Source organism: Tiliqua scincoides, chromosome 16 (genome assembly GCF_035046505.1).
Source record: "Tiliqua scincoides isolate rTilSci1 chromosome 16, rTilSci1.hap2, whole genome shotgun sequence".
Classification (NCBI taxonomy): Eukaryota; Metazoa; Chordata; class Lepidosauria; order Squamata; family Scincidae; genus Tiliqua; species Tiliqua scincoides.
In genome coordinates this window covers 6,500,096-6,526,749 of record NC_089836.1, presented here as the reverse complement: position 1 = coordinate 6,526,749, position 26,654 = coordinate 6,500,096, and the positions used below count along the sequence as shown (strand labels likewise).

At 50.2% G+C, this 26,654-nt stretch overlaps 2 protein-coding genes across 2 annotated transcripts; one reads left to right on the top strand and one right to left on the bottom strand.

Annotated features, from left to right (window-relative positions):
- Positions 1–825: 825 nt before the first annotated feature.
- On the bottom strand, positions 826–9,554 carry SURF4 (surfeit 4). The gene is made up of 6 exons (XM_066610787.1): positions 9,314–9,554; positions 4,320–4,506; positions 3,974–4,050; positions 3,780–3,823; positions 2,306–2,492; positions 826–1,586 (listed from the first exon to the last, which is right to left on the bottom strand). Exons 1-6 carry the CDS (start codon positions 9,359–9,361, stop codon positions 1,320–1,322), a joined length of 810 nt encoding a protein of 269 aa, XP_066466884.1. The 5' UTR covers positions 9,362–9,554; the 3' UTR covers positions 826–1,319.
- Positions 9,555–11,195: 1,641 nt separating this feature from the next.
- Positions 11,196–25,510, top strand: STKLD1 (serine/threonine kinase like domain containing 1). Its single transcript, XM_066610887.1, has 20 exons — positions 11,196–11,269; positions 11,496–11,600; positions 12,574–12,618; positions 13,693–13,767; positions 13,943–14,047; positions 15,017–15,087; positions 15,259–15,374; positions 15,815–15,933; positions 16,430–16,581; positions 16,940–17,070; positions 17,874–17,957; positions 18,656–18,778; positions 19,378–19,518; positions 20,103–20,231; positions 20,548–20,676; positions 21,485–21,613; positions 22,006–22,146; positions 22,274–22,353; positions 24,523–24,572; positions 25,380–25,510. Exons 2-20 carry the CDS (start codon positions 11,529–11,531, stop codon positions 25,396–25,398), a joined length of 1,911 nt encoding a protein of 636 aa, XP_066466984.1. The 5' UTR covers positions 11,196–11,269; positions 11,496–11,528; the 3' UTR covers positions 25,399–25,510.
- Positions 25,511–26,654: the final 1,144 nt, after the last annotated feature.

Sequence of the window (26,654 nt, the reverse complement as noted above, 5' to 3'; positions counted from 1 at the left end):
GGCAGAATTTAAACTGTCTTGCCTGCAAGTAATTTTAGTGGAGTCATTCTGTTCACCAGCAGCTCTATTTCCCTTTGACACCACCACTACGAAGCTTTTTCCTAACTTGGAGAAAGATACAGCTATTTTAGGTACTCTCACCTGCCTCTCCCTCTAGGGCAGTGTTTCTCAAACTGAGTTGAGACTCTCCTGGTGTGTCATGACCCTATTTCTGGTGGGTCCCACAGAGCTTCTAATGGAAACACGGGCGATGGAAAGATAACTCATTGCCTCAAGCCCTAAGGCTATTCAAAAATCAGGTTGCCGCTAACTGCACTACAAAGAGCTGAACTCCCAGAGTTTGCAAGATAGGTGCTAATAGCCCTGCAAACAGCTAAGCTCCTGCAGTTTGCAAGCCTGTGTAAATGTACAAAGACAAAAGGTTGGAGTGTCTTTTGTTTCCAAGTCTGTCCATGACAGGTAGTGTGGGCAGGTGAGGGCTGGGGCATATAAGTAAGCCTCTCAAGCCTTGAGGCTGTTCATTAGGACTGCCTCATTATGAGAAATGGATTGGGTTGTTTTTTTTTTACAATTAAATATAAAGTATTGTAAGTAAAAATATTTCTGTATCACCTTTTTTTTAAAAAGTCTTGTAAAGGTAGGTGGATCCTGATGGAATGTCACTTTCAAAAGTGGGTCCCACCCAGTGCTAAAATGTGTGGGAACCACTGCTCTAGGGAGAAGCATCTCTGGGTACTGCAACTGTGTGGCTTGTCTTAAAAAAAAATACAATATATTCCATGCAGGGTGCTAGCATCCATCACTTGGCTTGACCGGCTCTCCAACTGGGAAGTGACTCTGTTTAATTACAAGAAGAACGTTTAAACAAAAAGAAATAAAAATAAAAACGGAACCACCATCACACTGAAAAGTATACAACAGGGTATCTGATCACAGTAGTTTTAAAAAACCTTTTTTTTAAAAAAAAAAAGCCATCAAGGAAGTGAAAGGCAGTGGGGGTTTGGTGCCCACTCTGTTTGGCAAACCAGCATCATCATCAAATTTGGGGGAAATTACAAGAGAGAAAGAGTGACCCTGCGTGGATATCCCTTGATGCTGAAGAATAACCTGGTATTGGATTATCAGTGCGGTTGTAAACGGGAAAGAAAACCAAACACAGCTGAATTTTCAAAAATAAAAGGAAGCTGTGCCTTTAAACAAGGGAATGGAGGCACATGTAATTAAGATGCTGGCAGTTTTTTTCCTTTCTCCCATTAAATCCATGTTCAGTCCCCAGACTCTGAGATGATGTGTTGGTTCTCTTCCCCCCCCCCACCCATCTACCACTCTTTTTTCTTCTCGTCCATCGAGACACCACCGGGGCCGAGAGCCACCACAAGGAGGAGACCACCGATGACGGACATGGTCTGGAAGAAATCGTACTTGAGGAAGTCGTGCATCGGCTTGTAGACCGGGATGGTCCAGAAGGCGTTGAAGTAGACGTTGATGGCCAAGAGCCAGATGACCAGGGTCAAGGCCGCCAACTTGGTCTTGAAGCCGATGGCCACCAGGATGATCAAGGCTGTGCCCACGATATTTTGGATAATCTGAGGCGGCAAGAAGGAGAAAAGGCAGTCACTTCCTGGAGTCACATTTGCTGCACGGGGCGGGGGGGGGCATCGCAGGTCCTGATAGTTTGGGAATCACTGCCATCTCCACTCAGAATTAAAGGGTTTTACAGAGGGTCTTCTTTCAGCCTCCCTAGAATATGAATTCTATATTCATATATTTATCCCCAATAAATATGAAGGGGATAATTACCCACTTCCTGTTCCAGTTACCCTGGGAGCATTATGGCAGCTTGAACTGGGAATAGATGAGCAGGAAGAGAAACTGGGGGGGTAAGCAGATGAATCTAGAGGGGCCTCCTTATCATCTGCAGAGCTTGGCATCTGCAGATTTCAGTATTCACTGATGCAGAGCCCACAGCTGGAGGGCCTTACAGGACCTCCTGGACATGGCCAGAAAGCACTTTTGGTAGTGTCCAGGAGGTCCTCCAAGATCCTCCAGCTGCAGTGTGGTATCTGTGGGGGGACCTGGAAGGGATTCCCTGTGAATATCAAGGGCCCACTGTACATTTCTTTCTTTGTTGCTAAACCCGTACTAGCGCCTCCACAGCTATGAAACGGTTGGCCCAGAGGTTAAGACCGTTTTAACTGGAGCTGCCAGAGGTGGTGCCCGCCCTCAAACACAGTCCTTCACCCAGATTCAGATGCAATTATCTGAAAGTTACTGGTCTTTAAAAAACAAAAAGACAGTCACTTACTGAAAAGAAACTAATGTCGAAATGGAGCAGCGTCATAAACATGAGGACGAGCAGCACCCGTCCGCCCAGCTGCATGTACTGCTTCGGGGAGCTTTCCCGCATGGTGGGCACCCCGGCAAACATGCTCTTCCCTTCCGACCGCGACTCAGCCAGCAGAAGCAGCAAACCGCCCCCAAGAGCAAGGTTCCTGTGGATGACGGAGGGCGACAGTTAAAAATCACACATGCAAGATGTTTGTTTTGTTGGCCTGAGGCTGCCACCTGTGTGACGGAGAGATCTGCGGAGTGCTTGTGCCAAATACGTCCCGTACCCAGAGGTGTCACTATATGGCTTGCATCCCCTGGTGTGAGAGCTCAATGCATCACCCCCACAAGGGACTGTCACCTCCTCCTGTACCAGACCATACAGAATAAACAACAGTATCATATGCAAACCTCCACTGCCTTGTGGCTACATCCAGTTGTGGAAAAGGCTTCAGGAGTCAACCTCGAGGCAAATTCAGGAGCCGGAGTCCCTGAGGCAGTTCGTGGCTGTATACAGTCACGCTCTGGCAACTCCTGCGACGCCGCTGGAACCAACCGTATTGGCTTCTGCCTTTCCATTGGATCATTCCAGCGACGTGGAGAGGGGGGATTTGCTGCTTGGGTAACAGCCTATCCTCCATACCTTCTTTACCCAGGCTTCGCGCACTGGAGAGGACACTCCAACTTCGCCAGTTCCAGAACCACCTTTCAGAGCGCGATACCATAGTCTTTCGAGACGGAAGGTTGCCAACATAACATATGCACAGCCTAAAAGTACTGGCATCAGCAGGGTTGGTGTCACCCCCCCCCCTTAACAAAATTATTTATTTAGTCAGTAAGTAATTGGTCAGTTCTCTGGTGGAATCTCCATGGCAGGGTCAGTCCTTGACATGTGGGAAGCTCCTTCCTCTCAGGCAGGCAGTCCTCCTGAGGGAAGGGACTCTCTCCATTCCCCAGACTGCCCTTGCCTCTAGGCACAGGAGGTTGGGCTTTTTCTTGGTCAGCTTACCCAACCTTCAAAACGGATTTTTCTGGGCTTTTGGCCCTTCTTTTGCTACTAAACAAGTTGTGAGGAGAAGGACTGTGGTCATCCTGCTGGGGCACCCCGACTGTCGTCTGTGTTGGGGCAGAAAATGGGGTAGCTCCCCCCCCAGCAGCTGGACAACTATAGGGCTCATTCTCCCCTCCTATGTGGGGAAGAGCATAGGAGCCTGGCTGTAGGGCAATTTTTGGCAGTGGGTGACGGCTGTGGGCTGCTTTTCCTGCCAAAACCGCCCCCCGCAGCTGTGCGCCGTGGATCAGGCCGTGGCTGACAAATTGGGGCAGCTCACAGAGTTGAAGATACTTATCCCACTGGCCCATTCTCCCTCCACTCTCACTGTTACCGCGGTTAGAAGTAAACATGGAATAAATGGGGACAAATGAAGCTGGTGCTTAATACTGGGACGTACCTCATCAGAAACTTCAGGTCCCATAGAATGCTGTACGCAATTGTCTAGAGAAGGAAACAAAGACAATTAAGCCTTGGAATACTGGAACCCATCCTCTCCCATTGACCTTCCTTATTTTTCAGCTGTAATTCTTTCACACGCGGAACCTTTCTGGCAAAGTCTGCTGGATCAGGTAACGCTTACCTGATGCTTACCTGTAATGCTATAATCCCAAATAACCCGAAGCAGGCATATTGGACAAAGTTCCTACTCAGTACCAAGATGCAGCCACCTGAGAAAAGGAACGGGGCAAAGCCAAATTAACTACACTTCTTACCTGCTATAGCACAGTCAACATACACGATGCTTTTACACAGCGCGGGAACCGCAGGCCCTGCCCCGAGGGGCTTGAGAGCCAAGATGGTGGCACTCAGTAGAAACAGGCGAAACGTTCCAGTTAAGTTTGGGAACCACTGGTCTACACCCTTGATTGGTCTTTTGCCCCTTTCCCACGAGCCGTGCACTGACCACCAATGGCCTCAAGCACCTTGTGCCACTTACTTAACTGCCCAAAGAGATTTAGGAACACGAAGATGGAGGCCAGGACATAGCCACAACTCCACGTGGCGTCAATGTAGTCCCTCTGCTCGCTCCACTGAAACCACATACGGATGCCGTCTTCGAGGAAGGTACTGATAAGGCAGAGGCGGGCCACGTGCGGGAGATACTGTTTCGTCACTCGCAAGAACTGCCAGGAGAAAACACAATAGCAGAGGTGACCTAAGAGCTCTGTGATCTTAAACATTGTCCATGTGGATGGCTGCAGCGTTTGCTTTGGGCACTGACATATTGGCAATGGAATTTGGTGCGCACACTTGCAACATCATTCTCCATTTGGAGTTCAAACATCCCACCCAGCCTGTTTTTATAGGGAAGGAGGAGAGGTGCAAAATTGAATTGCCCCATTGCAGCTGAAGCTACGGGTCATTTAGTTAGGATTAAGTTCAACCAAGCGGCATAACAGGTGGGAAAAAATTCAAAGAGCAGCCCTTGTTTCTGACAGTAACCTGTGAACAGACCAAGACAGACATGTTTTTTAAAGGCTTAAGGAATCAAAATTTTGCATATCAGCTACTTTGTTTTTCTGGGGAGGGACTGAGACAAGAGGCTTCAGGAAGAGAGGAAGTGAAAGAGAAATCTGGAGAAAAAGGGGGGAGAGGAAGGACAGCAGCTGTGGGGTTGATCACATGCTCTGCATTTAAAAGATCCCAGGATCACATTCTGGCAGCATCCCCGAGTAATGCTGGGAAAGACCCATCTGAACCATGGGTGGGTTCATCTGTTGCTGCCTGCCTGGGCCAACAATGGACTAAGAGTAAAAATGGCTTCTTGCATTCATCTTTAAACCTCCTAGACAGCTTTAAAAAGGGAGTGTGGCCTTCACCATATCTTGTGGCAGTGCATTCCACAGACTAATTATGTGTTGCGCAAAACCTCCTTTTGCCGGTCCTAAAATCTCCTGCCAATCCATTTCACCAGACAACCCCACCGTGCGTCGATTCTAACACCCTGAAGTGGTACAGTCCAGGGGGAAAAAAAACCCATGCCACTTGATTCTGCAAAAGCCTTCTCATGTGAAGCCAATTTACATATGCAGCGAGCAAGAGAGAGAGAGGGATATTTGTGGTCTTTGGCAATTGCACTGCCAGGCAAGCAAGCTTAATCACCATGATGACAATGCCTGTTTGCAATTGGTAGGTACTGACGCTTAACTATTCCAGGTGTCCGTACCTGCCAGGTATAATTACCAGAACTGGGAAAAAATCCAAATATATAAGGGCTATGGTGACTTTTACAGGTGTGCACGGATCAAAAAAAGCATGATTCCCCCCCCTTGACACTGCTAATTCTCTACTGAACCTGTGAATAAGAGCACCTGGGGAGGGAGGGCAAGTGGAAATGCATTAAGGAAATCAAGCTATTGGAAAGACTATGACAGCAGGCTTCCCTTCTCCTGAGCCAAGTTATTAACACGGGCAGCTGAAGGAATTAGCGCTGGTTTGTTGGTCGCTAATGAGGCTATAAGAATGGCAAGCCAATCTTAAGGGAAAGAGAGGCACTGCATTCAGACAGCGGCAGGACCGTCTTGGAATCATCCTTGCTGTGTTCAGTTCAAATGAACCGGGGCCTCTCCCTGAAGAACCAACAGCCCTGTCTTTTAGAAGAAGAAAGGGAGAAGCTGCCCATGCACAGCACTGATTGGCTGTGTCCTGGGATGTCATTCACCCCGCCCCTCCATTTCTGAAGCAAATTCGACAGATTAAAACAATATCTTTAATCAAGAAGGCAACGAATAAACAGATACATGGAAAAGCATTCATACAGGGTATCTAAAATATATATTTTTTTTAAAGAGGATAGCTCACCCAAAACATCATAGCAAGGGGGCAAGACTGACTGCTCAGCCAGACTTACCCTGTAGATGTTGGAAGCTGCTGTATATTGAACAGTGTTTCCTCAAACAGTGAGTTGGGACCCACTAGGTGGGTTTGTCAGCCCATTTAAGGTTCATTTTAAAGTGTATTTTATTTTTAATATTTTAGAATTGATGTTACCATGGTATGTGAGTGCATTTGGGGAAACGTCTGTATCTATGCTTTTAACAATGATAGTCAATGGGGCTTGCTCCTGGGTAAGCGTGGGTAGGATTGCAGCCTTTGGGTTGTTTGGAGATTTTTTAAAAAACAGATCAGTAACTGCTTGGGAGGGTTAGAAGGGTTCTTCTTTATTTTAAATAAATGTGTGTTTCTGCCAGCACGTATAATTCCACCACCCCAAGCGTCAATTACATCCTAGATTAGAGGTTTCTGAAGCCTTTTTCACCCCTTCGACAGCACGCCGGCTATGCAAATATCTCACAAATACTCAGCTCGGCTGCTGATTTGGTCCACTCTTTTCACTTCCAGAGGTATGATTTTGATCTTGTCATGGTATATAATTGTCAAGCTGGGAGGGGGTGTAGGGGGGAGAACAGTGGGGGGGGTGAAGTTGGCAGAAGGGTTACTCATCTTCAGAAACCCTCATAGCTGGTTTGCAATTAAATGACAAGGTATTTGCAAAGCACTCAAGCCAGCCTGGAGTCTATAGTCCATCACCACTGCTGGAGTTGAGGGCTTTATAGAAGCCTGGTCAAATGGGTGAACACACCTAACAGGTGAGTGTTTGCAGCGCCAGACCCTGGCTCCCTGCAGATTCACGTACCTGTGGATTTTGGTATCTACAGGGGGTCGTGGATAACCAATCCCCTGCAGATACCAAGGGCCAACTGTATGGTCAGCAAACACTGGCAGCAGCTCTCCAGGTTCCAAGCAGGAACTTTTCCTCTGCCTGACCTCGAGGCTCGAACCCAGGGTCTTCTCCCTGCAAAGCCCCCTCCCAAATGTGCATGCCCAGCTTCAGGTCAAGGGTCCATCAGCCTGCCACTGGAGAATCCTGTCCACAGAGCAGTAAGTTAAGAAGCCACACCTTGTTAAAATCCAATGAATAAATATATAAGGTTATTTAAAGTCCTTCTACTTAAAGTTCCTCTGGGAGAGGCAGAAATATCTCCTGGAGAATAAAGGCTTTCAGAAGCAATTTCTTCCAACTTTGGTAAACAGCCTCTTGGGAATTAAAACACACAGAAAACAGTCTTGGTAAACTGGGCAGCAGATGCACAGGCAGAACACATCAAATCTCCTCTTGAATATTTATGGAGCTGTTGCAAAACTTAGGGCCCAATCCTACCCAACTTTCCCATGCTGATGCAACCCTGCCAGCAGGGTGTGTGCTGCATCCTGTGGGGGGGGCACTCAAGGTAAGGGAACATTTGTTCTTTTATTTTAGGTCTGCATTATGGCTGCAACAGACTTGGGAAGTCGGATAGGACGGGGCCCTTAGACGCCCAAATCCCGTTTAACCTGGTATAGCCCTGGACCATCAGTCAATGATAGCAGAAGTCACAGCCACTGTGCCATCAGGGGACAGACAGATAAATCAACAGGGGACTCTGTGCAGGTCATTGCCCCAGCTAACCTGGCACCGGGTGGAATAAAAGGCTAGCTCCTTTGCCATACTCCCGAAATACAAAGCAGCTTAAATCATTGCCTGTCTCTAGTGCTACATCTCAGCTCTACACACAACTGTCTTCTGGCTTGATAAGCCTCTGGCCAAGGCACTTTAGACCAGATTAGGAGGGATAATGCCAGGTTGCCTTTTTTGTTCCAAAAAGCTCCCTTCCATTGACACACCTTAATGGAAAGCAAGCAAGGCCGTTTCTCCAGCTGTCTCCGCACTGCCATCTCCCCTTGTGTACAACCCAAGTCCCCCCCCCAACATGTTCTCTTTTGAAAAGGATACCAGCAAAACCCTGTGAGACTTTCTAAACTTTCTCCCCCCTGCCCGCTTAGGCCTCTCTTAACCGATCCAGTTACAATAAGGAAGGAGATGACGTCCCTAGCAAGGAAACCGAGAGAGTTTCATTCATTCAGACAGATGGTGGCAGAGGGAGAAAGTTTGGGGGCTTTTTGCTTTCAACCCCAGGGGTATTTAAATATATATTTGTGCAGGAAGGATGGAAAGTTAGCCCTTTAAAGGTTACCGATTCTTGAACCCCCAGCTCTTTAAAAGATGCACAGGTATATTTGTGAGCGTCAGTCACATGTGCAAAATTTCTGTCTCTGACCCTCCATTAGGTGGGGGGGTAAGGTAGAGATCAGGCCTCTAATCTACTAACACATGGATATCACAAGATATCCTTAAGAAAGTCACCCTCCAGAGCTAGAGAGAGGAAGACCCTTAACTAACCAGCAGGAAAAGACATCTGAAATCAATCCCCTCTCCCATAAATATCAATAGTTGTGTCTCTTTGACAGGAAATCAGCCCCTTGCCATATTGATCAGATGGCATCCTGGGGTGGTTATCAATCGCAGCCTACCCCAGGCATCATTTGACAAAGGAGGAAGCAAGTTCAGGTCTTGGCACCCTCACACACACACACACACACACACACACACACACACACCCCGCCCCCCAAAGCCTTGCAGTGATTAGTGTGTAAGGGGCCTGATCACAGACCTACTGGCTGCAATCCTACACAACATGCTTTTCCTGGGCGTGTAAGCCCCTCTGAAGACAATGGGACTTACTTCTGAGTAGACACGCCTAGGCTTGCACTCGGGGCCTCCCAAAAGAAACCCTCCTGGCATTTTTCAGTGAGGCCCCTGTGTGTGTTTTGTGGGTGTGTGTCCGTCCCGCTTTACAGTGGAGGGGAAAAAGAGGATCCGAGGTTCCTTTTAGGGTACATCCCACTCATAGATCCCCTTATAGGGGGTAGATCCCCTCAACACAAGGAGAGAATGCATCCCCCCCCTTTTCTTGGCAAGATCTCCAAAGAGCTTCCAGTGAACCAGGCAATATGCAGGAAGGGAGGAGAGATGCAGCCCCCCCCCACCATGTGCAGGGGGGCTTCCCATTCTGGGGGGCGGGAAGGAGGGGGCAGGGGGCCCACACCCACCTGGTCTGCGAAATCCTCCGCGGTGCCCATCAGGTCGTTCTGCCCCATGGCTGCCAGCTGGGAGACGGGGTGCTGCAGATGTGGGGGGAGGGAGAAGGAGGAAGGGGCGCTCAGCGGCCAAGGGGGCGCCTGATCCCCCCCGATCTCTCTCTGCTGCCTGCTCCCAGCCCCTCTCCGCGGAGCAGCGCTGCTGGCTGGCTGGCTACTGTTGCAAGGGCTTGCACAGGAAGTGGCAGGAGCGAGGATGTTGCACTCGCCTCCAGACTGCCACGTAGGCCAGTCCTTAAAGGCACCGTGCGCCTCCCGGGCGCCTCCTTCCTCGGATCGAGCCCCCTCCTCGCGAGTAAACCCAACCCGGGCCCCAGGGAGGCGTGCAAGCCTGCAGGTCTGCAGGCAGGCTCTGCTTCCAGTGGAAGCCTGCCTGCCTGCCACCCGCTCCCAGCCAGTCCCTGGAGCTGAGTTCACACGCACACGTGTAGGATCGGGATGCGGGTCGAGGGTTTCAGGCTGACACCTGGTTTGGCAGGCACGTTGGCTCCCAAGCAAAGCCCCAGCCCAGGGAAGGGGAATCTATTTGCCTAGCACCGCAAAAGGCTCTAACATCCCATTCTAGCTCTTGGCGTGTCTACTCAGAAGTAAATCCCATGGGGGTCAATGGGACTTCCTGGGAAGTAAAGATGATGATGTTATCATCACGATAACGATGTTTTATATGCCACTTTTCCTGCCATCTGTAAAATGAAGGGGCGGGGGGTGTCCCCTATTGCGGGAGTGGGATGGAAAGACTTGGAGGGGAAAAGTGGGGGGGGGGGTAAAGAGACCCCTGAAATGGGGAGGGGGTGGGAGCGATTGGGGAGTCAGGAGGAGGGGGGCTAAGAAAACGGGTGGGAAAAAGGGGAGGGGGCTGGGGAGGGAAGGGATGATTCCTGGCAGTTAGACGGGGGGGGGGAAGCTGTTTGTTCCACTGCCCCTCCCTCACCATTGCTCAGCCATGGAGAAATACGAGGTGGGGAGGGGGTAAGGCAAGGCTGGGGGTGGGAGAGGGCTCAGAGACTGGAAAAGGGGGGGGAAATGGATTGAGATGGGGTGGGGGTAAGGCTTGGGGAGCAAGGATTTAAGGGGAGGGCTCAGAGTCTTTGGGAAAGGAGGGGGAATGGATTGGGGAGGGGGCAGGGCTTTGGGGAGGGGGCCAGAGGTTTGGGAAGGGGAGAATCAGACTGAAGTGGTGGAGGGGCATGAAAAGGGGTTCAACAAAAGTCTGAGCCCTCCCCCCCATTCTCAATCTTGGGAGGGGTTTGAGAGGACATAGGTTGTCAGTGGGGAATAGAAGGGACTTGGGAATAGGGTGGGAGGGAACTGAGTGAGAAGTCACCTGAGGCCTAGGGTGAGGCAGGGGGCATTGCCCCCCCATGGGGAAGAGAAAATCGGAGGACTCCAGGAGGTTTTTGGGGAGCAAAGGGGGTTCTTGAAGCCTGTCTTTTGTATGTGCTCAGTGGAACAGTCTGCAAGGGGCTCACTGGGGTGACAGTCTAGCCCAGGGGGTCTCCAAACCCCGGCCTGTGGCAAGCCTGTGGCCCGCTCAACCGAATGTGACCAGAGCTGTGCTCCAGTTGCGCCTGGAGGCTCTTCTGAGGGCCGGGGAGGCCATGTGCCTCCTCAAGGCCTAAAAGCATCACTTCCTGATTTACAACATAACTATAACTGTGTAATGTGTGAATACGATCCTTGGAGGGGCACAGCAATTCCTCCTAAACTCTGGGCAGAGTCTGCTGCAATGTACTCTGGATTTATTTACGGGCACCGTGCGTGTGTGTGTGTGTGTGAGTGTATTCGTACATTTTACTTCTGTACATTTTTTGTTTTGTCTTGAAGTGGGGGCTTCCATGCAATGGAAGGCCTTCAGGTGCCATCACCACATCCTGTGGCAAGGAGTTCCACAGGGTAATGACACACTAGGTAAAGAAATACTTCCTTTTGTCTGTTCTAACTCTCCCACCACTCAGTTTTAGCAGATTTCCCCTGGTTCTGGCGTTGTGCGAGAGGGAAAAGAACAGCCCTTTATCTGCTCTATCCACCCCCTGCTTAATTTTCCATGCAATGATTGCTCTTACTTTGAGGTTGCCCCCCCCCCAAGGTGGCTTCCCCGGCCCCTCAATTTATTCACGTTTATTCCTATTAACAGATTATGAAGCAACTGGACTCTGGACCTATCGGAATGATGTTGGTGCTGGAATCCAAAACGGAGGTAGAAAAAAATGGCAGCCGTAAGAAATACATTCTGAAAAAGGTGAGCGGTGTGGGAGAAAGGAAAAGGCACTTCCCATGGCCACCAGTTGCAGTTTCCCACTGAACTGTTGTCTGAAAGAACAATGCGCCGTCAGGAGTCAATTATCTCACATTGCAGAATTGCCGTAAACCCCACCAGAAAAGGAGTGTAGCCACCACTGGAGAGTTCCCAGGCATTCCCTTCCATTCCAGGGCCGATCTCTCTGTGAGGCCAATGGGGATTATGATTTCAGTGACATATCGGCAGGAGGGGTGCTTCTCTGCTTTGGGGATTTGGAAAGGAAGAGAGAAACGGGGCAGAAGAGGAAGTGTGGAAGGAGCGTGGTGGGCTAGAGCGGTCTCCTCTCCTCCACACTTCCTCTTCCGCCCTGTTCTCCTCTTCCTTTTCAAATCCAATGAGTGGGAAAAGGCAGAGCAATGGAGGCAGGTGGATAGGTGCCGCCTACCCATTTGCCAGCTCGCCACGCCTCAAATGGACTCGTGGATGGGGGACCCCCTCCCGGCTTCCAGTTTAAATTGGGCAACGGGGCTCCTTTCCTGAGCACCACTTCCCTGATCTCATCTGCACACACACATATCTGTTGCCTTCCTTGACCTGTTTAATGTGCTAACCGCTTTCCTGGCCTGTACCTCCCAAGGTAGCCCTACAACTTTGGAACCAGGAATCCAGGGAAGACTGTTTGTTTGTTTGTTTGTTTGTTTGTTTGTTTGTTTGTTTGTTTGTTTGTTTGTTTGTTTGTTTGTTTGTTTGTTTGTTTGTTTGTTTGTTTGTTTGTTTGTTTGTTTGTTTGTTTGTTTGTTTGTTTGTTTGTTTGTTTGTTTGTTTGAAGAATGGTGCTTCTAATTATTTATTTTAAATAAATTTTTTTTGACTGTTGTCTTCCCGCATTCAGTGGGGGAACCACCTGCACAGACTGGCTCGTTTTCAGTGTGTTCGCCTTTTGCAAACAGACACCCCTGTCTTTTTGTCGCAGGTCGAATGCACGGATGAGAAGGAAGCCAACGACGCCCTCCGAGAGGTTAGCTTCGCTCCCCGGACTTTGGCTGCCTGTCGTACACTCGGGTCTCACTCCCAGGGTTTTGGGTGCTCAGAGTTGTTGGTTCTGAACCCTCGAGCCCTCAAATATCCCTGTTCGGTAGTACTGCCACCACCCTGTAAGAGCCAGTGCCTCAGTCCAGGGAAACCAAGACCCTCTAGGCTTAACTGTATCCCTTGTAGGCACTGAGCACTTTCTTTACTTAAAGTCTCAGTCCTCAAGTTACTAGTCCACAATGAGGATTTTTGGTAGCTTGCTGAACGGCTAGGCAGGATTCCGAACCTTTGTCCCCAACAGACAATGAACCAACATGGTAAAAAGATTTTCTACTTTATTAAATACATAGGGTTACTAAAAGTTACAAAAGGCAGCAAATGCTAGAGGCATAAAACTTCTAGGAAACATAACAGCATAAAACAACAAAGCTAACTGGCTAACTCTATTATTTCCTAACCCTCACCTGGGTCAGCTTCTTTTGTAGATCCTCAGGCCAGTTACCTATGGCCACATGGTCCTGGCGGGGCAGGATGTGCACCCACCACTTCTCTCACCAGGAGACAAGGAACAAAGACCCTGTCCTCCAGAAGTGGGGCTAGAAGCTCGCCCTCTCCTCTTCCCTCCCCCTGGAGATCTGCAGCTGCATTCCATCCTTGATGGGCGTCTTTCTGGCTGCCTAGGTGCTACATAATCACCTTCCATTGAGATGTAAATCCTAGCAGCTAGGAAATGCAAGCCACTTCTGGGTTACTGTTTTAGCTTGGTTCAGGCCTTGCAATGCTACTAGGCCTGAACTGTACATATCCATGACACTACCCAACAGAGCAACTGATCTCACGCATCTGATCAGAGCTGGATCTTGCCTGCATATTTAATTCTTTTTACAAACGGCCACCTGGCCTTCCTCCACCCGCCTTGGCCTCAGCGGGGCTTGGCGAGATGTGCACTGAACTGGGCAGGTGCCAGCAGGAGGAGAAATTTACCAGCTCCAGTTGTTCTGCCGTTTTTGAACTCCTCTTTGTTGGCCCTGTTTTCTTGACCTCCTGCCTTCCCCTGCAGGCCATGGACCTGCTGAAAATGGACCATCCGCGCATCTGTGCCTACAAAGAGCTGTTTATTACCTGGGACAATAAGGCAAGAACAAAAATGGCATCTGTGGGTGCCACAGTCCTAAGCCCAGTGGAGCCACCTTGCTTGGCAAGGCTCAAGCTGGTTCTTTCTTGATTGGGAGGGGTGGCAGTGGGGTGGAGGCTTAGCAACCTGAAACCCTCTGAAGTGATGTGGTCCTTTTGCCTCCCTCCTCTTCCAGATCTCATCTGTCTTCCTTTGCCTGGTGATGCCTCACTCCAACAGAGGGGACCTTTCGTCTCTGATCAAGGCCAGGAGGCAGCAGTGTGAGAAATTTCCAGACCTGGTAAATAAAGAGCACCATTTTGTTTGTATAGCACTTCCCACACGCGCACACACAACTTGTAGTCAAACACAACGTTGTCGTCATACAACCAGCAAACCACATATGAAAGAAGGACAAAAAAGGGAGAGGACGGGAAAGTCTACAAGAGGGGAAACTGAGGGCTTGAAAGTGTTTGGAAGAGAGAGCCTTTAGAAGCTGCGTCTCGCATTGGAAAGCAAAGGGGATGCTCTAGAAGAGACGAGCTCTGTCCCAAGTGGTCCTTGGTTAGTGGATCCAGGCCTCCAAGAAAGGACATCCAGCCCCTCTGCTTGCCACTGGGCAGATAGTATTTGTGGCAGCTAAGCATTGCCTGAGCAAATGAATGCCACCTAATAAAGCCCGTGAGAGGCAGGTGCAGGGGGTAAATTGTACCCAGGCCCAGGGTCTAAAAGGGGGCCTGGGAACCAAAGGAGGGAGCCCAAAAGTTTCCTGGGGTCTTACATTTTCTGATCTCACCAGGGCCCATGAGAGGAGAGTGCAGGGGGTAAATTGTACCAAGCCCAGCACTAGCTGGTGCCTGGAATTGAACCTGGGACCTTCTGCCAGCTCCACCGCTGATTAATACATTCATTATTTGATCTGCACCCCCCCACCAGTTGGTTACACTGAAAACCATTAATTCTTCCTGGGTGCTACATTGAATGAATAAATAAAAACTGTGACTTGCAGACAGATCCTTTACCATCTGAGACCTGCCCTCTGGGGTTCACTGGTTACAAGCCATGATGGGTACATGCCACCTCCTCGTTCTAGAAGTAGATCACCTCAGAATGCGCTCTCAGGCATCTGGTGGGCCACTTTAAGATGCAGGAAGCTGGACTAGATGGGCCTTCGGGCTGATCCAGGGGGGCTCTTCTGATGTTCTTAGGGCATGATAGCGCATTTCTCTCCCTGGGTGTTATCTTCTAGATATCTTTTTTTTGTCTGTAGGTGATCCGGAAGTTCCTGGGGCAGATGGTGGATGCTTTGGTTTACATCCATCAACAAAACATTTTGCACAGGTGAGGAGACACGCCGGTTGATTTCGTGGCCGCTTCTTTAATTATTTCTGTTTGTACCACGAAAAACAGAATCCTATTAAGGAAGCCAGCCTGGAGAGAGGTGCTTATGGCCACCAGCTGCTGTTAAGTCAGCTTGACATGCTAGCAAAAAACACTGATGGTGTGTTCCAGAAACATCAAACCATCCAACATCCTGGTTGTTGGCGAGGCGTCTTTCAAGCTTTGTGATTTCAGCTGCGAAGCCCTGATGACTGATGAGATGCGGTGGGGGATCCGAGTGGGAGAAGGTAGGGGGAGTGGTCTGCTTTGTAAGGTATCGGCGGCCTTGTTCTTAGCGGAGGGTGCTTTAAAAATGTAAGCAAAAGGGTTTAAAAACAAACCCAAACATGCTTTATGATGACATGTTTATTTCAAGAGAGAGAGATAATGGCACCAGGACACTGTCACCAGGACATTGAACAGGCTTAGTTTGCTTCTCTGAAAAGCACATGGAATTAGTTTAGTAAATTTCAGTTTAGTAGACAGATGTCCAGGGGGTGCAAGCAGAACACCATCCAGTGCCAAGGCAGTGCCACTTTCTCTAGTGGCACACCCCTGCCATTTTTCCACATTTGACAGAACGGTTGCCCCTTGTCAGATGATGTGCTTTTAAGCGATCCCCCTGGCAAGGAAGGGAAAACTGCAGAGTGTCAGAGCAATCCCATTTCTCCCCTCTTTCTTCCTGCAGAGCCCAGCGCCAGAGCCTGGATGGCCCCAGAAGCCCTCCAGTTCTGCTTCAGCGACAAGTCTGACATCTGGTCCCTCGGCTGCGTCCTGCTTGACATGATGAATTTCCGCTTTTTCAAAGTACGTCCTTCTCCTGACGGCACTCGAGTGGCCCTTGTTTGAGAGGGAGTTATCCGAAAGGCTCTGTGCCCAGCCAGTGGGTAGACCTGGGCCGGAGCAGCAACTCATTGACCCTCCCAAGCTTAATTCTGGCTGTCGGCAGGGGCGGAGGGGGGAGACTCAATAGCCAACTTTTTGCCTGTTCCTTGACGCCAACAATGGTTCCTTCCCTCCTTTTGTCCTCGCAATAGCCCTGTGAGCTATATGAGGCTGAGACAGAGTGACTGGCCTAAGGTCACCCAGGAAACTTCGTGGATGAGCAGGGATTTGAATCAGGTCTAAGTCCAGCTCCTGAACCGCTACACCCATCCTGGGTTTTCTCTGACCCCTTTGAAGTGCTTGCCTCCCCCTAAGCAAATTGTGGACTGAATGCAAAGCTTCAGCTACCTTCCTGTCTCTCCCAGATCCTTTTTGGTTCCTCTGCAAATGCGTCGTCTTTTTTTGTGCTTGTCTTCAGGGAGGAAAAGCCCTAGCTGTCCTGCAGGGGATTCGGGAGAAACCCAGTGGCCTGGAGGATGCTCTGGTTGCTATGAAACAGAATAACACCCTTTTGTCTACTCTCCTGCATCTGATGCTCAAGATCTCTCCTGACCTGAGGCCCACAGCACAGTGAGCTCCAGTTTTGTGTCGTCCCCCCCCCCCAGTGGTCAGCAAATTCCTTACTGACAGTGAAGTCACAAGGGGAGGGAGTGCCGTGGCAGGGAGAGCAGGCGGAGGGGTAGACGTCTTGGGGGGGCTGCTGAAGATTGGGGGGGGGCTTGACCAAAGCAGTCCCTGCAAAGCCACAGTCACCAGTGGGAGTGACCTCCCCTGGGACACCTCTGGCTGCTGCCCAAACCATGTGGGGCTGAGCCTTCCAGCAAAACAGCAGTGGCCAGGTTGCCACCACCCGCCTCAGGCTGCCACTTCTGAGTCCGGTCCCACCTGCCTGAATCAAACTGGCCGCTTTCTCTGCTGCCGGCTATAGGGAACTGGTGGTCGAGCCATTCGTTACGGAGTGTCTGATTCTAGCTGGATCTTCCCTCATCAAGAGGCCGAAGCCTCTGCCGCCAGGGATACTCAAGATCATCTTTGACGGGGGGATCCAGACCATTCTAGGTAAAGCCTGTGAAATGATTTAGTACACAGATTAATTTTATTTTTTTGTTTAGGAAAAAAAAACACATTCAAAATGTCAGCTGCAATGTGTTGCTATGTGTATTTGAGAAGACTTGGGCCCTTAGGCACAAAGCCCAGTTGGAAGCGCTTGGTCCTTTAGGCTTAGAGCCGGCCCTGAATGCCAGGAAGGTCCCTTTGAGTGAGAGGCTTTGGACTTCTTTGTCAATAGGAAGGGACGCAACAGACAAGGAGCAGTCTCTGAGCTGCATTGGACTCTCAGGTGGGGTCCAACATCTGTGGGGGTGGTGACTGGTGGACGGTCTAGATTGGGACCGTTGGGGGGTGGTGGTGGAATGGAGAATCACTCATTCAACTTTCGATTGTTAAATGTACAAGTGATACTGTAAATAGAACGTATGCTGGGTGAAAGAGCAAGGCAGAATTGGGGGGTCTCTTTCTAATGTGCTGTGAAGGCAGAGGGGAGCTGAGCTCCCACACCCCCCAGGAGTAGGTCACATGTTCAACTTGCTTTGGGTTCGTGGTGGGGCTGGGATTCGAGACCTGTGCTTCCAGCTCCTTTTTCACGCTCCTAAACGCTACGCAGCAGCAGGCATTCCTTCCAAGTGAGTCTGTGGGAGACGGCAGAGGAGGAAATGGTTGGACTGATGTTTTCAGATGGCACCAAGTCTTGTGCGTTGACAGGCATGTCTTGCAAAACCACAGTTCAGAAGGTTTCCTGTTGGCCTTGTTTTGTGCAAGAAAGATCACAGGGAGGGCTGCCAAACGGTTTTTCTTTTCTGCAGAATTTATGGTGTCTTACTCGGACGTAGAGGAAGCTCAGGAGAAGAGCATCGAGCGCCTGATTCGGCTCTTGAAAGAAGCCAAGGGTACGCTTGGACACGACCGTCGCTTCCGCTTCCTTCCCTATTTTTCCATTTTTACTCTGCCTTGCACACAAAGTCCTGGGGTGATGAACAGTAAGGGACACAGATAACAGGGTCCTCGTCTGCTTTCTAAAAGGGAGACTTCTAAAGTGGAGCTGCAGAAAGTGCAGAAGAGAGTGACCAAAATGACGGTCAGGCTGGGGCACCTCCCTTACGAGGAAAGGCTACAGTGTTTGGGGCTCTGCCGTCTAGAAAGAAGGGACCGGGGTGTTTGTGATGGTGGTGGGCGTGATTGAGATGCACAAAATTAAACATGGGATGGATAGAGTGGATAGGGGGAGTGTTATTTTCCCTCTCTCAGAACCAGGGGACAGCCACTGAAATCGCCAGCCGATGCATGCTGCTCAGAAGTGTCCCATTCAGTTTAATGGGACTTTCTCCCAGGTAAGTGAGTATAGGATTGCAGCCCACTCCGATTCAAGGCTTTAGTTAGCCTTGTCTGGGATGGTGGCCACCCCTGGTTAGGGCTGTGGTCCAACCCACCGTTGCCCACCCTCCACCCACCTCTTGGCCCCTTCGGTACCTAACCACCCACACATCAGGGATGGTAAAAAAAAATGGAAACTAGCATGGACAGCAGTGATGGATCATCCGTGACCAAAGAACTGAAAAACAGCAGCTGCTGTTTCTTCCCCCCACAGTCAGTATCCCAGTCCTCCAAGCACTACTTATGGACCCTGTGACTTGTGCCATGAAGACCCACATTGATTCACCCGAGATACAGTTAGCTGCATTCTCTTTGCTGCTGGAGGTCACTGGCAGAGGTAGGGTGACGAGCGACACTTGGGGTCCACCCTGGTGTCACACAGTCCTTATGTTCTCACGCACATTTCCGCAGCCAGTGCAGTTTCAATCACTTTTTTTTTAATGCCACCCCTGGACAGCTGTGCCCAAATCTATGGTTGTGACTCTGTGGCGTAACTAAGGGATCAGGCACCTGGGGTCAAAACATTTTTTTAACCTCCCCTCTGGGGACCAGACATCCAGAACACCATCTGGGTTGTGGTCCAGGGTGTGGGGAGGTCATGCATGGCCTTCCCAAGCCTTAGAAGACCTGTCGGAGGCCTTAGAATTGCTTTTAGTTTAGCACTTCTGGTTTTAGCAGAAACCAGAAGTGCCTTTCTAAGGCCTCCAGCAGGCCTTCCAAGGCTTGGGGAGGCCATGCGCAGCTTCCCCACATCTCGGAAGGCCTCCGAAAGGCACCCTCCCGATACCTCCCTCCAGGACATGGTATCCGGGGCGATTGACCCCTCCAGCCCTCTCCTTAGCTACGCCATTGCTGTGTCTTGATCCCCCACAGATACAGAGGGCCCACTATACTCCTGAAAGTTGTGTTTTAAAACAGTGTTGTTGCTTTTTGCAGCGGTGGGGAAGAGCCTGAATCTGGAAATGCTGGTCTGCGAACACGTCCTCAGTTGCATGCTGAACTCGATGAAGGCGCATTCCAGCAACGAGCGGGTGATGGAGATGGTCTGCACTTTGTTCATGATGGTGTCCAGCAACGGTGAGTCTACCAGCCCAAAAGGTTGGGTGCAAGACACCAGGCGTTCGCCCCCGCTAGTTCCACTTTCGGTCTGGTCACTCGCCTCCCGTTTCCATGGCCTGGAGTCCATCGGAGGGAGAAGGGTTAAGGCCAGGGTATGGAAAATAATGTCTGCGATTCAGGACTGGCTCATCAGTGAGGCCAATGGAGACTGTTGGCAGGAGACCGAGGCAGGAGATTAGCAGGGAATGCCCACCTGCATCCACCCATATGTGCCTCCACTGCTCCCCCTTCCTGGATTGGAAATGGAAGAGGGAGGTGAAAGAGGAAGTGAGGAGGAGGGCTAGAATGCCGACGCTCTAGTCTAGCCATCCACTCTTCTCTCCATTTCTCCACACTTCTGCTCCAGCCTCTGCAGATCCAAGGAGCAGAGGGAGAAATGACAGAGCTGGCTGGGGCACCACCAGAGATAAATGGAAGCCTCTCTGTACCCCTTCATTCCACAGCCACTGTTTATAAATTGGCTGCCTACCAGAGGTGCGATATAAGCCATCCTGTGACTGTGTCGCTATCGCCCAGCTCATCTCGTCTCCTTTCCTTATCAGAAGTAGCTGCGGAGGCCCTGAGGAAAGCCAATATCTTCCCGGACATCCTGACCATTCTGGGCAATTTTGCGGAGAACAGTGAGATCTGTCTGGCTTGCTGTGGGCTTATCTGGAGCCTGGTGGTCAACGGTATGTATCGAGAATACAACAGAAGCACCGGTTTCTCTCCTCCACACTTCCTCTCTTGATCCATTCCTCACTTCCTTTTCAAATCCAGGGAGGAGGAGCAGTGGAGGAAGGTGTCCTTGTTAAACCACTGCCTAAGGCCATTGGCTCAGCTGGTCTCATGGACAGGCAGGCCCTGGTAAAGTGGACACCACGGGGTGTCCGATCCAGTGGATACTGACTTCTGCAGATCATGAAATCCACGGGGAGGGCCTCACAAGGACCGTCTGGCACTATGTCTCCTGGCCAACCTGAATGTTGTCCTTTTTTGTCGATTTAGTGCCCAGCATGGCTGAACTCCCAGTGAGATACAGCTTGGAGGTTGTCTTTAGAGTTCTGCAAATGCACCTCCAACAAGGAGAAGTGGTGGAGTCGGCCTGCTCTGCTTTCTGGGCCCTGTGTCTCCACGGTGAGTGTACAATCCATAGTAGTGGGGGAGGAGAGAACTTTATTCAGTGTGAGGCAACCTGGTCAGGTGGACCTTATTCACATGTGTTCCTCGGAACCCCTGGGCCTCCTCGCTGAGAAGATGGGGCATAGCAGACACGTTGTCCAAAACAGCATTTCTCAAACTGTGAATTGGGACCCACTAGGTGGGTCGCGAGCCAGTTTCAGGTGGGTCACATCACCCCTAGCTCAACCACCATTGAAAATGTGGAGCTGAAAATACAGGGTGCAATGATGGCAAATGCCCTCCAGCAGCCCTCATTGGGTCTTATGGATGGGCTAACCCCCAAGTTACCCTGAGAAAGACCTTAGCAGCACTGCTTTCCAGCAGTAGCGCACACCTGGAAAGGTCTTCCACTCCATATGGATTCTGTGGCCAGTGAGCTGCTGTTTGCTGGCAGGCAAATCAACCAAGGGAGGCTGATGGGAAGTTTAAAAATCACTGACTGAAGCCAACCATGTTTCTACATCTTCAAAATGCGTCCCATTTCCCCCTTCAGATGGAAACTACCATTTTGGGAGAGTTCTGGGCGTATTTTATATATAGGGTGCATCACCGGGATCTGTGGAGCTGTGAATTGGACTCCCCGCAGATGCTGGTGGGGAGGGGAAGCCACTCCCAGTTGGCTCATCAAACCGGAAGTGGCGCGGGTTTGTGTATCCATGGTGGGTCCTGGAATGGATCCCCCGCGGATAAAGAGGTCGTGCTGTATTTTAAAAAGCACTGCGGCAGTTGATTTCATTTTTGCTTTTCTGCGTTCTCCGACCAGGTTGTGTAGATGAAGCAAATTACGAGCCCTATGCCTTGCTTCTACTGGAGGCTCTGCGGCTACACCGGGACAGGCCAGTGCTGGCCAAGAATGCGTGTCTGGCCCTGGCAGCCCTCTTAAGGGCATCTGGTGAGAGCCTGGAGCAAAATGGAGGGTGCTGCAGGGGGATTTAGCAGGGGGAGAGTAACTGGCCCTCCTCACCCTGCGCATAAGAACATAAGAATATAAGAACAGCCCCACTGGATCAGGCCACAGGCCCATCTAGTTCAGCTTCCTGTATCTCACAGCGGCCCACCAAACGCCCCAGGGAGCACACCAGATAACAGTGCGCAGTGTCTTTTCTATGGCTGTTTGCTGGTGTCTCTTCTGCATCTTTTTCTGTTGAGCCCTTTTGGGACAGGGAGCCATTGTGTTATTTGATTTTGAGTGCAGTCCTAAGGTACTCTGCTTCCAGGTGTTGCAAAAGTGCTGTAAGGGAGGGGATGTCCCCTCTGCTTAAAGGTCTGCCTCCCTCTTTCCAGAGCTACCTGGCTTCCGATTCATCAGCACGAACGAAAGGGGCAGTGGGATGGGCCTCCTCAAGGACTGCTACCAGCTGCACTGTGAGGATCCAGAAGTGGTGGAAGAGATTTGCGTGCTGCTCGACGAGATGTCCAAACACGGTAGAGCTTCCCTTCTCAGCCCCTGCTCCCCCAGTCCTGGCTGTCCCGTGGGGCATGAGCCTCCATATTTGGACCAAGACATAAATAACAGTTGATGGCTGATTCCTGCCATCCCATTGAATTGCAGGTGACATTGTGGAAGAGATGATCTCCTACGGCATTGCCGAGATGCTGGTTGAAATCAAGGATAGGTTTACCTCCAGTTTGGTAAGCAAAAACATCCAGGGGTAAGAGATAACAGTGGGTCCTTCAAGAAAGGAACCTTTCTTGACTAAACTTCCTGCCTAATGCAGGGGGTTGGACTAGATGACCTATTACGTCTCTTCCAACTCTATGATTCTATGACTAGGACCATCCCGATGTTGTCAGGCCTGGTTGAAGACCTTCAAGTATCTAAGGCAGTGTGTCAAGCAGCACCCCCTTTCAGGGCCTGCTTTAAATCAATTGGACCAATTGCTCCCTGTGCCTAAGGGCCCCCCACGCTAGGGCAAAAAACCCACATAAAATTAATATTTTTATTCAGTCATTTCTCCGGACTGAAACTACTGGATTTGCAACGATTTCCTTTTCAAACGTCACCTACACATTTGTTTGTGTGCCTGTTGGCTTCCTTACAATTTAAGCCATGTTAAAATGTGCTACGGTCCATTAACTCACATGCACTTTTGAACATAAGAACATAAGAACAGCCCCACTGGATCAGGCCATAGGCCCATCTAGTCCAGCTTCCTGTATCTCACAGCGGCCCACCAAATGCCCCAGGGAGCACACCAGATAACAAGAGACCTCATTCTGGTGCCTTCCCTTGCATCTGGCATTCTGGCATAACCCATTTCTAAAATCAAGAGATTGCGTATACACATCATGGCTTGTACCCCATAATGGATTTTTCCTCCAGAAACTTGTCCAATCCCCTTTTAAAGGCGTCTAGGCTAGACGCCAGCACCACATCCTGTGGCAAGGAGTTCCACAGACCGACCACACGCTGAGTAAAGAAATATTTTCTTTTGTCTGTCCTAACCCGCCCAACACTCAATTTTAGTGGATGTCCCCTGGTTCTGGTATTATGTGAGAGTGTAAAGAGCATCTCCCTGTCCATCCCCTGCATAATTTTGTATGTCTCAATCATGTCCCCCCTCAGGCATCTCTTTTCTAGGCTGAAGAGGCCCAAACGCCGTAGCCTTTCCTCATAAGGAAGGTGCCCCAGCCCCGTAATCATCTTAGTCGCTCTCTTTTGCACCTTTTCCATTTCCACTATGTCTTTTTTGAGATGCGGCGACCTGAACTGGACACAATACTCCAGGTGTGGCCTTACCATAGATTTGTACAACGGCATTATAATACTAGCCGTTTTGTTCTCAATACCCTTCCTAATGATCCCAAGCATAGAATTGGCCTTCTTCACTGCCGCCGCACATTGGGTCGACACTTTCATTGACCTGTCCACCACCACCCCAAGATCTCTCTCCTGATCTGTCACAGACAGCTCAGAACCCATCAGCCTATATCTAAAGTTTTGATTTTTTGATTTTTTTGAAGCACACATTTGGACGGCTTTCCATTCTGCCTGAGAGAGATGGTCTGTCATAAATGTTATTTCTGTCCCTAAGGATCTACAGACATTGCCTGTGAACCTGTTTCCAGCCAGTGTTTCCAGTGGGGCCCGTAGCTCCTAAGGCTGGCTCTGCCCCATTTGCAAAGTGTTTTGTCTCTTTACCTGCTGTTTCTTTATGCTGCCTCTTTACCTGGGGGGCTGCCAGCCACCACCACTCCCCTCCCTCTGGATTTGATAAGAAGGATGTGGCGCAAAGGAGGAAGTGTGCAGGTGGGGAGCATCTCAGATACTATAGCCCCCATATTTTCTTTCCTCCACACTTCCTCTTCTGTGTCATTCCCTTAAAAAACTTGACCTGGACATTAGAACTTAAAAAGAGCCGTGCTGGATCAGGCCAAGGCCCCATCTAGTCCAGCTTCCTGGGTCTCCCCATGGCCCACCAGATGCCTCTAGGAGCACACAGGACCCACATCTCACTGCCACTCCTTTCCATCTGGTGTTCAGAGATAGGCTACTTCGAAGACCAGAAGGTTCTGTATGCCCATCATGGCTTGTAACCTGTGATGGACTTTTCTTCCAGAAATCTGTCCAACCCCCTTTTCAAGGCATCTAGGCCAGACACCATCACCACACCATATGGTGAGGAGTTCCACAGATGAATTGCACACTGACGCTCAATTTTGGTGGATATCCCAGTAAGAGGCCACAGGGCAAAACAGCCACGTTGTAAATAACTGTTCTTTTAAAGAAGAAAAATGAGGTGAGATTATCCTACACAATGACACTGTTTTCTCTCCACTCTCCCCCCCCCCCCCCGGCAGGGGATCATTGCCCTGGCTGAGAAGGCCCTCTCGAGACTGCAGAACCCAAGGTGAACACCGTGAATGCACACTGTAACCCTTTCTCCCCTTACTGGAGGGTTAGAGGTCCATAGATGGTTGAGGTCCTGCCACGTAAGAACAACGTGATGGTAGTGAGAGCAGTCTGGCTGGTGCCCCCTTCCCTCTGCACCTGGTCAGCAGGGAAGTATCAATCAGTTCCCCAGCACTTAGTGGGGATGCTCTCCTCTGTAACAATCCCCCTATCCACTTTCTTCCCTGTCCTCTCACTGAAGGGAACAAGCAAAAAAGAACAAGAGAGCCAGGATAGTGTCTTGGTTCAGGAGTTGGCCATAGACCAGGAAGGTGCAGGGTCAAATCCCCGCTCAGCCGTGACGCCTCCTAGGTGGGCCAGTCACTCTCTCCTTCATCCTCGCTTATCTCACAGGGTTGTTGCGAGGACGAAAGGAGGGAACTATGAGCACCACCCTGAGGAAGGATGGGATAAAAAAGTGAAAAATAATAAAGTGCACTGGTTGCCCGCCTCTTGATTTCAAGAGGTTTTTCTGTTGCCCCTTGGGGTCCAAGAAGCCAATTGCTGCTGATTTGATCCCTACCCCACCAGAGAACTGCGGGGATGGGGGGAAGAAGCTGACCTTTCTCCAAGCTCCTCCCCCCCGTGCTAGAATGTGGGCCCCCCGGAAATGGTCAGGTAGATTAAGGCTTAATCTGACCATGACCTTGGTCAAGCACATCAGTTCAGGTATTCCTGCAGCCAGACCTGGCCCATAGCAGTCCAAGCAGAAGAAAAGCAGTGGAAGGCTTGATTTCTAAATGTCTTTGCCCCCCCATCCCCGCAGGGTGCCTAGCCTCAAATAAGACATCGACCGTGGTTGTAGGAGATCCGTCTGTGTTTGTTATCGCTGATCACTGCAAGATAAACAGCCGCGGTGTTGAGGACTCTCTTGCTTTGCAGAATTTTTGGTTTTGTATGTGTCTGTTATAAAAAGAGTTGTGTTCAGAAAATTAATAAACATGAAATTGGGTAACTGTCATCCTACAGTCGGTCTTGTGGCTGAACTAGCAAACAAAACAAAAAACTCACCACCACCCCCAGCTCTGTTTCCCTGACCAAAATTGCTTCCCAAAGCCACTTTCCGCACTGACCGGTAGCGGCTGTCCAGGGTATCTGAATTTTTTCTCTGCCCCACCTAAAGAGGCCGCCTGGGATCCAACTTTGAGAGGCAGGATGGTGTAGTAGCCGCCTGCAGGTGCTGTACCACTGAGCTGCAGCCCCAGTTGGAGGGGAGGGATATCCAAAAACTTGAACTGGAGAAAGGATCACCCCTTCTAATGCCACAGCTCTGATTCAATCTGCCTCTCCCATGGCTGCTCTTTAGTCTCCTCTAGTGGTCTTTCAGTGACTTTATGTAGCTTGTTCCTGAGCAGCTGGACCCACAAGGCTACTCAGATTCAGGGGCTTGGACTAGTTCACTAAGATGTACTTTTGGAGGTGGGGGATGAGAGGTGACAGCTCTAGTCACAGGTGCTGCCTTGAGAGCCACTTTGAAACTCCCCTAAGGCTTCAAAAGCACCTTTGTCATGCGCCAGGGGAGAGGGCTGCTGTTGGAAGGACAAACCCAAGTCTGCTCGCTGCTCCTTCCCACTTCATGCTCTGGATCCTCGCCAGAGAAAGCAGCTGGTAGCTGTAGCAGGCCGAGTTTTTACAAGTGATGCAACCACAGCAGCGGATGGGGGGGTGTATCCTTCCTGCTTTAGTTCTAACTTTTAAGAGCTTTATTATTTATTTCCAGTATTATAAAGCCCACATCCATTGGAAAGGGGCCCTTTTTTGTACTGTAAAACGTCAAGCGAAGAGATCAAATGGACTTTGGCACTTCCAATAGTCTCACGGGGGTACATAGAGAGCCAGGATGGTGCAGGGGTTTGGGAGTTGGACTTAAGACCAGGAAGATCCAGGTTCAAATCTCCCTGCTCAGCTAGGAAGCTTCCTGGCTGACCTTGGGTCAGCCTCTTTCACCTACCTCACAGGTTGTGAGGACAAAAGGAGGGGAGGCGCTACATATACCACCACAAGCTCCTTGGCGGAAGAGCAGTATTTAAAAAAATGTGAA